Source organism: Oncorhynchus mykiss, unplaced genomic scaffold (assembly GCF_013265735.2).
Source record: "Oncorhynchus mykiss isolate Arlee unplaced genomic scaffold, USDA_OmykA_1.1 un_scaffold_87, whole genome shotgun sequence".
NCBI lineage: Eukaryota > Metazoa > Chordata > Actinopteri > Salmoniformes > Salmonidae > Oncorhynchus > Oncorhynchus mykiss.
Genome location: NW_023493659.1, coordinates 1,328,928 through 1,345,022, shown reverse-complemented (window position 1 = coordinate 1,345,022; position 16,095 = coordinate 1,328,928). Strand labels below are relative to the sequence as shown.

Here is a 16,095-nt window from a genome sequence, read left to right as displayed (position 1 = left end):
GTATTCAGCATTTCACTGTGAGGTCTACTACACCTGTTGTATTCAGCATTTCACTGTAAGGTCTACTACACCTGTTGTATTCAGCATTTCACTGTGAGGTCTACTACACCTGTTTTATTCAGCATTTCACTGTGAGGTCTACTACACCTGTTGTATTCAGCATTTCACTGTGAGGTCTACTACACCTGTTGTATTCAGCATTTCACTGTGAGGTCTACTACACCTGTTGTATTCAGCATTTCACTGTGAGGTCTACCTACACCTGTTGTATTCAGCATTTCACTGTAAGGTCTACTACACCTGTTGTATTCAGCATTTCACTGTGAGGTCTACTACACCTGTTGTATTCAGCATTTCACTGTGAGGTCTACTACACCTGTTGTATTCAGCATTTCACTGTGAGGTCTACTACACCTGTTGTATTCAGCATTTCACTGTGAAGTCTACTACACCTGTTGTATTCAGCATTTCACTGTCAGGTCTACTACACCTGTTGTATTCAGCATTTCACTGTGAGGTCTACTACACCTGTTGTATTCAGCATTTCACTGTGAGGTCTACTACACCTGTTGTATTCAGCATTTCACTGTGAGGTCTACTACACCTGTTGTATTCAGCATTTCACTGTAAGGTCTACTACACCTGTTGTATTCAGCATTTCACTGTGAGGTCTACTACACCTGTTGTATTCAGCATTTCACTGTGAGGTCTACTACACCTGTTGTATTCAGCATTTCACTGTCAGGTCTACTACACCTGTTGTATTCAGCATTTCACTGTGAGGTCTACTACACCTGTTGTATTCAGCATTTCACTGTCAGGTCTACTACACCTGTTGTATTCAGCATTTCACTGTGAGGTCTACTACACCTGTTGTATTCATCATTTCACTGTGAGGTCATGTGGCAAATAACATTGGATTTGATTTACAATTTAAAGTATAAATATATATTTTCCGTTGTGTAAATTCAAGAGTCCATTCTTGAGTTTAACCATGATAAAGTGCAAAGCTGATCTGTGTGTGTGTGTGTGTGTGTGTGTGTGTGTGTGTGTGTGTGTGTGTGTGTGTGTGTGTGTGTGTGTGTGTGTGTGTGTGTGTGTGTGTGTGTGTGTGTGTGTGTGACAGGTCAGTTCATCAGTAGATGTGTCTCAGAGTGTTGAGGAGGACCCTTTAGTGGACGGACCGCTGATCTCCCATGATGCCTTGCAGTCTGCTATCAGGAGAGAATTCATAACTCTCCCCACGCACTGTCCTGCTGTCCTGCTGCTGCTGCTACAGGTATACACATCCCTGTTGTAGTGTAAACACACACACACACACACACACACACATCCCTGTTGTAGTGTAAACACACACACACATCCCTGTTGTAGTGTAAACACACACACACATCCCTGTTGTAGTGTAAACACACACACATTCCTGTTGTAGTGTAAACACACACACACATCCCTGTTGTAGTGTAAACACACACACACATTCCTGTTGTAGCTTCAGTTAAGCCCATTAATGTTCTGCTGATGTTTGTTCATCAGAATCACAGAATAATAGATTACAGACCACTGACCACTCCTCAGCATGTTGACTACACCAGCATTACAGACCACTGACCACTCCTCAGTATGTTGACTACACCAGCATTACAGACCACTGACCACTCCTCAGCATGTTGACTACACCAGCATTACAGACCACTGACCACTCCTCAGCATGTTGACTACACCAGCATTACAGACCACTGACCACTCCTCAGCATGTTGACTACACCAGCATTACAGACCACTGACCACTCCTCAGCATGTTGACTACACCAGCATTACAGACCACTGACCACTCCTCAGCCTGTTGACTACACCAGCATTACAGACCACTGACCACTCCTCAGCATGTTGACTACACCAGCATTACAGACCACTGACCACTCCTCAGCATGTTGACTACACCAGCATTACAGACCACTGACCACTCCTCAGCCTGTTGACTACACCAGCATTACAGACCACTGACCACTCCTCAGCATGTTGACTACACCAGCATTACAGACCACTGACCACTCCTCAGCATGTTGACTACACCAGCATTACAGACCACTGACCACTCCTCAGCATGTTGACTACACCAGCATTACAGACCACTGACCACTCCTCAGCATGTTGACTACACCAGCATTACAGACCACTGACCACTCCTCAGCATGTTGACTACACCAGCATTACAGACAACTGACCACTCCTCAGCATGTTGACTACACCAGCATTACAGACAACTGACCACTCCTCAGCATGTTGACTACACCAGCATTACAGACAACTGACCACTCCTCAGCATGTTGACTACACCAGCATTACAGACCACTGACCACTCCTCAGCATGTTGACTACACCAGCATTACAGACCACTGACCACTCCTCAGCATGTTGACTACACCAGCATTACAGACAACTGACCACTCCTCAGCATGTTGACTACACCAGCATTACAGACAACTGACCACTCCTCAGCCTGTTGACTACACCAGCATTACAGACAACTGACCACTCCTCAGCATGTTGACTATACCAGCATTACAGACAACTGACCACTCCTCAGCATGTTGACTACACCAGCATTACAGACAACTGACCACTCCTCAGCATGTTGACTACACCAGCATTACAGACAACTGACCACTCCTCAGCATGTTGACTACACCAGCATTACAGACCACTGACCACTCCTCAGCATGTTGACTACACCAGCATTACAGACCACTGACCACTCCTCAGCATGTTGACTACACCAGCATTACAGACCACTGACCACTCCTCAGCATGTTGACTACACCAGCATTACAGACCACTGACCACTCCTCAGCATGTTGACTACACCAGCATTACAGACAACTGACCACTCCTCAGCATGTTGACTACACCAGCATTACAGACAACTGACCACTCCTCAGCATGTTGACTACACCAGCATTACAGACAACTGACCACTCCTCAGCATGTTGACTACACCAGCATTACAGACCACTGACCACTCCTCAGCATGTTGACTACACCAGCATTACAGACCACTGACCACTCCTCAGCATGTTGACTACACCAGCATTACAGACAACTGACCACTCCTCAGCATGTTGACTACACCAGCATTACAGACAACTGACCACTCCTCAGCCTGTTGACTACACCAGCATTACAGACAACTGACCACTCCTCAGCATGTTGACTACACCAGCATTACAGACAACTGACCACTCCTCAGCATGTTGACTACACCAGCATTACAGACAACTGACCACTCCTCAGCATGTTGACTACACCAGCATTACAGACAACTGACCACTCCTCAGCATGTTGACTACACCAGCATTACAGACCACTGACCACTCCTCAGCATGTTGACTACACCAGCATTACAGACCACTGACCACTCCTCAGCATGTTGACTACACCAGCATTACAGACAACTGACCACTCCTCAGCATGTTGACTACACCAGCATTACAGACCACTGACCAGTCCTCAGCATGTTGACTACACCAGCATTACAGACCACTGACCACTCCTCAGCATGTTGACTACACCAGCATTACAGACAACTGACCACTCCTCAGCATGTTGACTACACCAGCATTACAGACAACTGACCACTCCTCAGCATGTTGACTACACCAGCATTACAGACAACTGACCACTCCTCAGCATGTTGACTACACCAGCATTACAGACAACTGACCACTCCTCAGCATGTTGACTACACCAGCATTACAGACAACTGACCACTCCTCAGCATGTTGACTACACCAGCATTACAGACCACTGACCACTCCTCAGCATGTTGACTACACCAGCATTACAGACAACTGACCACTCCTCAGCATGTTGACTACACCAGCATTACAGACAACTGACCACTCCTCAGCATGTTGACTACACCAGCATTACAGACCACTGACCACTCCTCAGCATGTTGACTACACCAGCATTACAGACAACTGACCACTCCTCAGCATGTTGACTACACCAGCATTACAGACAACTGACCACTCCTCAGCATGTTGACTACACCAGCATTACAGACAACTGACCACTCCTCAGTATGTTGACTACACCAGCATTACAGACAACTGACCACTCCTCAGCATGTTGACTACACCAGCATTACAGACAACTGACCACTCCTCAGTATGTTGACTACACCAGCATTACAGACAACTGACCACTCCTCAGCATGTTGACTACACCAGCATTACAGACCACTGACCACTCCTCAGCATGTTGACTACACCAGCATTACAGACAACTGACCACTCCTCAGCATGTTGACTACACCAGCATTACAGACAACTGACCACTCCTCAGCATGTTGACTACACCAGCATTACAGACAACTGACCACTCCTCAGCATGTTGACTACACCAGTATTACAGACCACTGACCACCCCTCAGCATGTTGACTACACCAGCATTACAGACAACTGACCACTCCTCAGCATGTTGACTACACCAGCATTACAGACCACTGACCACTCCTCAGCATGTTGACTACACCAGCATTACAGACAACTGACCACTCCTCAGCATGTTGACTACACCAGCATTACAGACAACTGACCACCCCTCAGCATGTTGACTACACCAGCATTACAGACCACTGACCACCCCTCAGCATGTTGACTACACCAGCATTACAGACAACTGACCACTCCTCAGCATGTTGACTACACCAGCAGTACAGACAACTGACCACTCCTCAGCATGTTGACTACACCAGCATTACAGACAACTGACCACTCCTCAGTATGTTGACTACACCAGCATTACAGACCACTGACCACTCCTCAGTATGTTGACTACACCAGCATTACAGACAACTGACCACTCCTCAGCATGTTGACTACACCAGCAGTACAGACAACTGACCACTCCTCAGCATGTTGACTACACCAGCATTACAGACAACTGACCACTCCTCAGCATGATGACTACACCAGCATTACAGACAACTGACCACTCCTCAGTATGTTGACTACACCAGCATTACAGACAACTGACCACTCCTCAGCCTGTTGACTACACCAGCATTACAGACAACTGACCACTCCTCAGCCTGTTGACTACACCAGCATTACAGACAACTGACCACTCCTCAACATGTTGACTACACCAGCATTACAGACCACTGACCACTCCTCAGCATGTTGACTACACCAGCATTACAGACAACTGACCACTCCTCAGCATGTTGACTACACCAGCATTACAGACAACTGACCACTCCTCAGCCTGTTGACTACACCAGCATTACAGACAACTGACCACTCCTCAGCATGTTGACTACACCAGCATTACAGACAACTGACCACTCCTCAGCATGTTGACTACACCAGCATTACAGACCACTGACCACTCCTCAGCCTGTTGACTACACCAGCATTACAGACAACTGACCACTCCTCAGCATGTTGACTACACCAGCATTACAGACAACTGACCACTCCTCAGCATGTTGACTACACCAGCATTACAGACCACTGACCACTCCTCAGCATGTTGACTACACCAGCATTACAGACCACTGACCACTCCTCAGCATGTTGACTACACCAGCATTACAGACCACTGACCACTCTCTATAGTCCTCTGATCCTCGACTTCTGCGATGTCATTTATAAAATAGCCTCCAGCACTCTACTCAATAAATTGGATGCAGTCTATCACAGTGCCATCCGTTTTGTCACCAAAGTCCCATATACTACCCACCATTGTGACCTGTACACTCTCGTTGGCTGGCCCTCGCTTCATACTCGTCGCCAAACCCACTGGCTCCAGGTTATCTGCAAGACCCTGCTAGGTAAAGTCCCCCCTTACCTCAGCTCGCTGGTCACCATAGCATCTCCCACCTGTAGCACACGCTCCAGCAGGTATATCTCTCTAGTCACCCCCAAAACCAATTATTTCTTTGGCCTCCTCTCCTTCCAGTTCTCTGCTGCCAATGACTGGAACGAACTACAAAAATCTCTGAAACTGGAGACTCACATCTCCCTCACTAGCTTTAAGCACCAACTGTCAGAGCAGCTCACAGATTACTGCACCTGTACATAGCCCATCTATAATTTAGCCCAAACAACTACCTCTCCCCCTACTGTATTTATTTATTTATTTTGCTGCTTTGCTCCCCATTATTTTTAATTCTACTTTGCACATTCTTCCATTGCATATCTACCATTCCAGTGTTTTACTTGCTATATTGTATTTACTTTGCCACCATGGCCTTTTTTTGCCTTTACCTCCCTTCTCTCACCTCATTTGCTCACATTGTACCGTGGGGAGAACAAGTATTTGATACACTGCCGATTTGCAGGTTTTCCTACTTACAAAGCATGTAGAGGTCTGTAATTTTCATCATAGGTACACTTCAACTGTGAGAGACGGAATCTAAAACAAAAATCCAGAAAATCACATTGTATGATTTTTAAGGAATTAATTTGCATTTTATTGCATGACATAAGTATATGATCACCGACCAACCAGAAAGAATTTCGACTCTCACAGACCTGTTAGTTTTTCTTTAAGAAGCCCTCCTGTTCTCCACTCATTACCTGTATTAACTGCACCTGTTTGAACTCGTTACCTGTATAAAAGACACCTGTCCACACATTCAATCAATCTACTATTATTAAATAAAGGGGAAATATAATAAATAATGAAATAGTCCATGTTCTGTCTGACAGGTGTTCTCTCTGTGTCCCCAGGTGGTGTATGTGTCTCTGAGTGTGTGTGTTGCCGTAGTGTGTGTGTTTGAGGTTGGCCGGGAGGAGTGTGTCCGTGTGTTGGGGAATGTTCGGGGGCAGAGTGTGGTGGTGATTGGGAAGGTGTTTGTGTGGCTGTGTGTGTTGTTGTTTGGTGTGTGTGTTCAGCATCACCACAGCCGAGTGAGGAGCAGAGGATACCTCCGTTTCTACAGAGACAACCGCACCCTGAAACACCTGCCCTTCCTCATCCACTCTGCAGGTACACCTGCATCTCAGTGCAATAGGCATCACTACAGTCCTTGGTTGGAATCCAGGCTGTATCACATCCGACCGTGGTAAGGAGTCCCATAGGGCGGTGCATAATTGGCCCATCGTTGTCCGGGTTTGGCCGGGGGGAAGGCCGTCGTCGTCCGGGTTTGGCCGGGGGGAAGGCCGTCGTCGTCCGGGTTTGGCCGGGGGGGAGGCCGTCGTTGTCCGGGTTTGGCCGGGGGGAAGGCCGTCGTCGTCCGGGTTTGGCCGGGGGGAAGGCCGTCGTCGTCCGGGTTTGGCCGGGGGGAAGGCCGTCGTTGTCCGGGTTTGGCCGGGGGGAAGGCCGTCGTTGTCCGGGTTTGGCCGGGGGGGAGGCCGTCGTTGTCCGGGTTTGGCCGGGGGGAAGGCCGTCGTCGTCCGGGTTTGGCCGGGGGGAAGGCCGTCGTCGTCCGGGTTTGGCCGGGGGGAAGGCCGTCGTCGTCCGGGTTTGGCCGGGGGAAGGCCGTCGTTGTCAATAAGAATCAGTTCTTAACTGACTAGTTAAATAAAGGTTCAATAATAAATACATACATCCTGCAGGTTCACATCCTGGTACTGCTAACCCTAACCCTAACATCCTGGTACTCGTCTCTGTGTAGTTGTTGGTTAGTTCTCCTACAGTTGAATGTTTTACAGCGGGTCCACCTCCTAACCCTAACCCTAACATCCTGGTACTCGTCTCTGTGTAGTTGTTGGTTAGTTCTCCTACAGTTGAATGTTTTACAGTGGGTCCACCTCCTAACCCTAACATCCTGGTACTCCTAACCCTAACATCCTGGTACTCGTCTCTGTGTAGTTGTTGGTTAGTTCTCCTACAGTTGAATGTTTTACAGCGGGTCCACCTCCTAACCCTAACCCTAACATCCTGGTACTCGTCTCTGTGTAGTTGTTGGTTAGTTCTTCTACAGTTGAATGTTTTACAGCAGGTCCACCTCCTAACCCTAACATCCTGGTACTCGTCTCCTACCACACAGAGGAGACACACACACATTAAAGCTTACCTTTTACACTTGGACTGTTAATGTGTGTGTGTGTGTGTGTGTGTGTGTGTGTGTGTGTGTGTGTGTGTGTGTGTGTGTGTGTGTGTGTGTGTGTGTGTGTGTGTGTAGGGAACACAGCGGTGTTGGTGGTCATGTCAGCTGATCTGCCAGAGGCGGATCATCTTCCTGTTTATCTGCTGCTAGGGATTCTGGGACTGGAGCTCCTGGTCTCTCTGCCTTGTCTGATCATCTACACAGGTACCCCCCTCCCCCAGCCTGTCTATAGAGTGATCTACATCACAGGTACCCCTCTCCCCCTCTCCCCCTCTCCCCCTTCCCCTCCCCCAGCCTGTCTATAGAGTGATCTACATCACAGGTACCCCTCTCCCCCTCCCCCAGTCTGTCTATAGAGTGATCTACATCACAGGTACCCCTCTCCCTCTCCCTCTCCCCCAGCCTGTCTATAGAGTGATCTACATCACAGGTACCCCTCTCCCTCTCCCTCTCCCCCAGCCTGTCTATAGAGTGATCTACATCACAGGTACCCCTCTCCCTCTCCCCCAGCCTGTCTATAGAGTGATCTACATCACAGGTACCCCCCTCCCCCAGCCTGTCTATAGAGTGATCTACATCACAGGTACCCCTCTCCCCTCCCCCAGCCTGTCTATAGTGATCTACATCACAGGTACCCCTCTCCCTCTCCCTCTCCCCCAGCCTGTCTATAGAGTGATCTACATCACAGGTACCCCTCTCCCTCTCCCCCAGCCTGTCTATAGAGTGATCTACATCACAGGTACCCCCCTCCCCCAGCCTGTCTATAGAGTGATCTACATCACAGGTACCCCTCTCCCCCTCCCCCCTCCCCCTCCCCCAGCCTGTCTATAGAGTGATCTACATCACAGGTACCCCCCTCCCCCAGCCTGTCTATAGAGTGATCTACATCACAGGTACCCCTCTCCCCCTCCCCCCCTCCCCCTCCCCCAGCCTGTCTATAGAGTGATCTACATCACAGGTACCCCCCTCCCCCTCCCTGTCTATAGAGTGATCTACATCACAGGTACCCCTCTCCCTCTCCCCCTCCCCCAGCCTGTCTATAGAGTGATCTACATCACAGTTACCCCTCTCCCCCTCTCCCCCTCCCCCCTCCCCCTCCCCCAGCCTGTCTATAGAGTGATCTACATCACAGGTACCCCCTCCCCCAGCCTGTCTATAGAGTGATCTACATCACAGGTACCCCCTCCCCCTCCCCCAGCCTGTCTATAGAGTGATCTACATCACGGGTACCCCTCTCCCCCTCCCCCAGCCTTTCTATAGAGTGATCTACATCACAGGTACCCCCTCCCCCTCCCCCAGCCTGTCTATAGAGTGATCTACATCACAGGTACCCCTCTCCCTCTCCCCCAGCCTGTCTATAGAGTGATCTACATCACAGGTACCCCTCTCCCCCTCCCCCTCCCCTCCCCCAGCCTGTCTAATCTGCATCACAACGGCCTGTCTAATGTCAGAGAGGGGGTACCTGTCCTGCTCTATTCAGACACACAATAGAATGACAATCCCTATTCAGCCCTCTCTCTCTCTTTCTCTCAATTTCAATTAAATGTAAGGGTTTTATTGGTATGGGAAACATATGTTAACATCGCCAAAGCAAGTGAAATAGATTATAAACAAAAATGAAATGAACAGTAAACATTACACTCACAAAAGCTCCAAAGCATCAAGACATTTTAAATGTCATATTATGTCTATATACAGTGTTGTAACGATGTGCAAATAGTTAAAGTACAAAAGGGAAAATAAATAAGCATAAATATGGGTTGTATTTACAATGGTGTTTGTTCTTCACTGGTTGACCTTTTCTTGTGGAAATATGTCTCTCTAATATGGTCATACATTGGGCAGGAGGTTAGGAAGTGCAGCTCAGTTTCCACCTCATTTTGTGGGCAGTGTGCACATAGCCTGTCTTCTCTTGAGAGCCATGTCTGCCTACGGCGGCCTTTCTCAATAGCAATGCTATGCTCACTGAGTCTGTACATAGTCAAAGCTTTCCTTAAGTTTGGGTCAGTCACAGTGGTCAGGTATTCTGCCGCTGTGTACTCTCTGTTTAGGGACAAATAGCATTCTAGTTTGCTCTGTTTTTTTGTTAATTCTTTCCAATGTGTCAAGTAATTATCTTTTTGTTTTCTCATGATTTTATTGGGTCTAATTGTGCTGCTGTCCTGCGGCTCTGTGGGGTGTGTTTGTGTTTGTGAACAGAGCCCCAGGACCAGCTTGCTTAGGGGACTCTTCTCCAGGTTCATCTCTCTGTAGGTGATGGCTTTGTTATGGAAGGTTTGGGAATCGCTTCCTTTTAAGTGGTTGTAGAATTTAACGTCTCTTTTCTGGATTTTGATAAATAGTGGGTATCGGCCTAATTCTGCTCTGCTCTGCATTATTTGGTGTTCTACGTTGTACACAGAGGATATTTTTGCAGAATTCTGCATGCAGAGTCTCAATATGGTGTTGTCCCATTTTGTGAATTCTTGGTTGGTGAGCGGACCCCAGACCTCACAACCATAAAGGGCAATGGGTTCTATAACTGATTCAAGTATTTTTAGTCAGATCCTAATGGGTATGTCAACTTTTATGTTCCTTTTGATGGTATAGAAGGCCCTTCTTGCCTTGTCTCTCAGATCGTTCACAGCTTTGTGGAAGTTACCTGTGGAGTTGATGTTTAGGCCAAGGTATGTATAGTTGTTTGTGTACTCTAGGGCAACAGTGTCTAGATGGAATTTGTATTCGTGGTCATGGCGACTGGACCTTTTTTAGAACACCATTATTTTTGTCTTGCTGAGATTTACTACCAGGTCTGACAGAATCTGTGCAGAAGATCTAGGTGCTGCTGTAGGCCCTCCTTGGTTGCTGGTTCAGTACCACTACGTCTTGACTGGTTCAGTGAGACAGGGTCTAGGTCTGCTGGTTCAGTACCACTATGTCTTGGCTGGTTCAGTACCACTATGTCTTGGCTGGTTCAGTACCACTACGTCTTGGCTGGTTCAGTACCACTACGTCTTGGCTGGTTCAGTACCACTACGTCTTGGCTCCTCGTTCAGTGAGACAGGGTCTAGGTCTGCTGGTTCAGTACCACTATGTCTTGGCTGGTTCAGTACCACTACGTCTTGGCTGGTTCAGTACCACTACGTCTTGGCTCCTCGTTCAGTGAGACAGGGTCTAGGTCTGCTGGTTCAGTACCACTACGTCTTGACTGGTTCAGTGAGACAGGGTCTAGGTCTGCTGGTTCAGTACCACTATGTCTTGGCTGGTTCAGTACCACTATGTCTTGGCTGGTTCAGTACCACTACGTCTTGGCTGGTTCAGTACCACTACGTCTTGGCTGGTTCAGTACCACTACGTCTTGGCTGGTTCAGTACCACTACGTCTTGGCTCCTCGTTCAGTGAGACAGGGTCTAGGTCTGCTGGTTCAGTACCACTACGTCTTGGCTGGTTCAGTGAGACAGAGTCTAGGTCTGCTGGTTCAGTACCACCACGTCTTGGCTGGTTCAGTGAGACAGGGTCTGGGTCTGCTGATTCAGTACCACTACGTCTTGGCTGGTTCAGTGAGACAGGGTCTAGGTCTGCTGGTTCAGTACCACTACGTCTTGGCTGGTTCAGTGAGACAGGGTCTAGGTCTGCTGGTTCAGTACCACTATGTCTTGGCTGGTTCAGTACCACTACGTCTTGGCTCCTCGTTCAGTGAGACAGGGTCTAGGTCTGCTGGTTCAGTACCACCACGTCTTGGCTGGTTCAGTGAGACAGGGTCTAGGTCTGCTGGTTCGGTACCACTACGTCTTGGCTGGTTCAGTACCACTACGTCTTGGCTGGTTCAGTGAGACAGGGTCTAGGTCTGCTGATTCAGTACCACTACGTCTTGGCTGGTTCAGTACCACTACGTCTTGGCTGGTTCAGTACCACTATGTCTTGGCTGGTTCAGAACCACTACGTCTTGGCTGGTTCAGTACCACTACGTCTTGCCTGGTTCAGTACCACTACGTCTTGGCTGGTTCAGAATCACTACGTCTTGGCTGGTTCAGAATCACTACGTCTTGGCTGGTTCAGTACCACTATGTCTTGGCTGGTTCAGTACCACTACGTCTTGGCTGGTTCAGTACCACTACGTCTTGGCTGGTTCAGTACCACTACGTCTTGGCTCCTCGTTCAGTGAGACAGGGTCTAGGTCTGCTGGTTCAGTACCACTATGTCTTGGCTGGTACAGTACCACTACGTCTTGGCTGGTTCAGTACCACTACGTCTTGGCTCCTCGTTCAGTGAGACAGGGTCTAGGTCTGCTGGTTCAGTACCACTACGTCTTGACTGGTTCAGTGAGACAGGGTCTAGGTCTGCTGGTTCAGTACCACTATGTCTTGGCTGGTTCAGTACCACTACGTCTTGGCTGGTTCAGTACCACTACGTCTTGGCTGGTTCAGTACCACTACGTCTTGGCTCCTCGTTCAGTCAGACAGGGTCTAGGTCTGCTGGTTCAGTGCCACTACGTCTTGGCTGGTTCAGTACCACTACGTCTTGGCTGGTTCAGTACCACTACGTCTTGGCTCCTCGTTCAGTGAGACAGGGTCTAGGTCTGCTGGTTCAGTACCACTACGTCTTGACTGGTTCAGTGAGACAGGGTCTAGGTCTGCTGGTTCAGTACCACTACGTCTTGGCTGGTTCAGTACCACTATGTCTTGGCTGGTTCAGTACCACTACGTCTTGACTGGTTCAGTGAGACAGGGTCTAGGTCTGCTGGTTCAGTACCACTACGTCTTGGCTGGTTCAGTACCACTACGTCTTGACTGGTTCAGTACCACTACGTCTTGGCTCCTCGTTCAGTGAGACAGGGTCTAGGTCTGCTGGTTCAGTACCACTACGTCTTGACTGGTTCAGTGAGACAGGGTCTAGGTCTGCTGGTTCAGTACCACTACGTCTTGACTGGTTCAGTACTACTACGTCTTGGCTGGTTCAGTGCCACTACGTCTTGGCTGGTTCAGTACCACTACGTCTTGGCTGGTTCAGTACCACTACGTCTTGGCTCCTCGTTCAGTGAGACAGGGTCTAGGTCTGCTGGTTCAGTGCCACTACGTCTTGGCTGGTTCAGTACCACTACGTCTTGGCTGGTTCAGTACCACTACGTCTTGGCTCCTCGTTCAGTGAGACAGGGTCTAGGTCTGCTGGTTCAGTACCACTATGTCTTGGCTGGTTCAGTACCACTACGTCTTGGCTCCTCGTTCAGTGAGACAGGGTCTAGGTCTGCTGGTTCAGTACCACTACGTCTTGGCTGGTTCAGTGAGACAGGGTCTGGGTCTGCTGATTCAGTACCACTACGTCTTGGCTGGTTCAGTGAGACAGGGTCTGGGTCTGCTGATTCAGTACCACTACGTCTTGGCTGGTTCAGTGAGACAGGGTCTGGGTCTGCTGATTCAGTACCACTACGTCTTGGCTGGTTCAGTGAGTGACTGAGTGACTGAGTGACTGAGTGACTGAGTGACTGAGTGACTGAGTGAGTGAGTGAGTGAGTGAGTGAGTGAGTGAGTGAGTGAGTGAGAATATAAAAGAGAACTCTTTCACACACTGATCTCAGGTCAGATTAGTGGTGTGAGGCTCGACCACACTGAGATGGGCTTTATCCTGCCCACAGGCTACACACACTGATCTTAGGTCAGATTAGTGGTGTGAGGCTCGACCACACTGAGATGGGCTTTATCCTGCCCACAGGCTACACACACTGATCTGAGGTCAGATTAGTGGTGTGAGGCTATACAAATTATTTGTCACATGCGCCGAATACAACCGGTGTAGACCTTACAGTCAAATACTTCTTTATAGTGAAATGCTTCCTTACGAGTCCCAATTGACCAACAATACGGACAAGAATAAGAGATAAAATTGGGGAGGCAGGTAGCCTAGTGGTTAGAGGAGGCAGGCAGCCTAGTGGTTAGAGGAGGCAGGCAGCCTAGTGGTTAGAGGAGGCAGGCAGCCTAGTGGTTAGAGGAGGCAGGCAGCCTAGTGGTTAGAGGAGGCAGGCAGCCTAGTGGTTAGAGGAGGCAGGCAGCCTAGTGGTTAGAGGAGGCAGGCAGCCTAGTGGTTAGAGGAGGCAGGCAGCCTAGTGGTTAGAGGAGGCAGGCAGCCTAGTGGTTAGAGGAGGCAGGCAGCCTAGCGGTTAGAGGAGGCAGGCAGCCTAGCGGTTAGAGGAGGCAGGCAGCCTAGCGGTTAGAGGAGGCAGGCAGCCTAGCGGTTAGAGGAGGCAGGCAGCCTAGCGGTTAGAGGAGGCAGGCAGCCTAGCGGTTAGAGGAGGCAGGCAGCCTAGCGGTTAGAGGAGGCAGGCAGCCTAGCGGTTAGAGGAGGCAGGCAGCCTAGCGGTTAGATCGTTGGGCCAGTAACTGAAAGGTTGCAAGATCGAATCCCAGTTGACAAGGTAAAAATCTGTCGTTCTGCCCCTGAACAAGGCAGTTAACCCCACTGTTCCCCGGTAGGCCGTCATTGTAAATAAGTATCTGAACTGACTTGCCTAGTTAAATAAAAAGTAACAAGTAATTAAAGAGCAGCAGTAAAATAACAGAGACTATATACAGTGAGACTATATACAGTGAGACTATATACAGGGTATTACGGTACAGAGACTATATACAGGGTATTACGGTACAGAGACTATATACAGTGAGACTATATACAGGGTATTACGGTACAGAGGCTATATACAGGGGGTACAGAGTCAATGTGGAGACTGTACCGTAACACCCTGTATATAGAGTCAATGTGGAGACTATATACAGGGTGTTACGGTACAGAGTCAATGTGGAGGCTACATACAGGGTATTACGGTACAGAATCAATGTGGAGGCTATATACAGGGGGTACCGGTACAGAATCAATGTGGAGGCTATATACAGGGGGTACCGGTACAGAGTCAATGTGCAGGGGCACTGGTTAATTGAGGTTATATGTACATGTAGGTAGAGTTAAAGTGACTATGTATAGATAATAACAGAGAGTAGCAGTGATGTAAAGAGGGGGAGAGGGGGGGGGGCAATGCAAATAATCTGGGTAGACATTTGGTTAACTGTTCAGCAGGCTTAGGAGAGGGTATTCTCTGCTGCTGGCCTGCTCTCCTGTGAGGAGAGGGTATCCTCTGCTGCGGGCCTGCTCCCCTGTGAGGAGAGGGTATTCTCTGCTGCAGGCCTGCTCTCCTGTGAGCAGAGGGTATTCTCTGCTGCTGGCCTGCTCTCCTGTGAGGAGAGGGTATTCTCTGCTGCTGGCCTGCTCTCCTGTGAGCGAGGAGCGGTTGGCGTGGAGCACCGGAGCGGCTCCATGAGCGAAAAGCAGGATTACCGACCTCTGAACTCTGCTCACATACTCTGGTTCAGACCTACTAAGCTCAAACACACACCGGTGACCAGTAAAGGTGTGTGTGTGTGTGTGTGTGTGTGTTTGAAGAACCCTGCAGGCTGGTCGGATGTGTGTTTGATGTGTGCTGTATAAATGCCCTTCATTATAACATGAATACAGTCCTCTCTATAGACTTGCATGTTGCCAGGACATCAAAGAGTCAACAGAATAGACCTCCCTCTATTGTCTGATCTACTGGAAGCACTGCAGGGTAGGACTACCACTGACTATAAAACCAAGTGGGGTGGTCGCTTTGGTCAGCTGCTTATATACCCTTCAATGCAGTTAGCATTTAGCATGGCTAGCATCATGCCATTGACCTGCACTGTAAAACCACTGTTAGCATTAACATGGTTAGCATCATGCCATTGATCTGCGCTGTAAAACCACCTTTAGCGTCAGCGCATGGCTCGCATCATGCCATTGACCTGCACTGTAAAACCACTGTTAGCATTAGCATGGGAAGCATCATGCCATTGACCTGCACTGTAAAACCACTGTTAGCATTAACATGGTTAGCATCATGCCATTGACCTGCACTGTAAAACCACTGTTAGCATTAGCATGGGAAGCATCATGCCATTGACCTGCACTGTAAAACCACTGTTAGCATTAGCATGGGAAGCATCATGCCATTGACCTGCACTGTAAAACCACTGTTAGCATTAAC

The 16,095-nt window shown here is 48.9% G+C and overlaps 1 protein-coding gene across 3 annotated transcripts in view; it reads left to right on the top strand.

The window, feature by feature from the left end:
- LOC110514205 (transmembrane protein 192-like) overlaps positions 1-16,095 on the top strand; it is a 33,456-nt gene that overhangs the window by 1,853 nt on the left and 15,508 nt on the right. For 2 of the 3 annotated variants that reach the window (XM_036972025.1, XM_036972024.1), the window contains 3 exons: positions 1,127-1,279; positions 6,745-7,003; positions 8,142-8,270. In XM_036972025.1, the coding sequence (XP_036827920.1) occupies positions 1,127-1,279; positions 6,745-7,003; positions 8,142-8,270 (541 nt within the window). The remainder of the gene's footprint in view (positions 1-1,126; positions 1,280-6,744; positions 7,004-8,141; positions 8,271-16,095) is intronic. The other variant, XM_036972026.1, reaches the window with a different exon arrangement.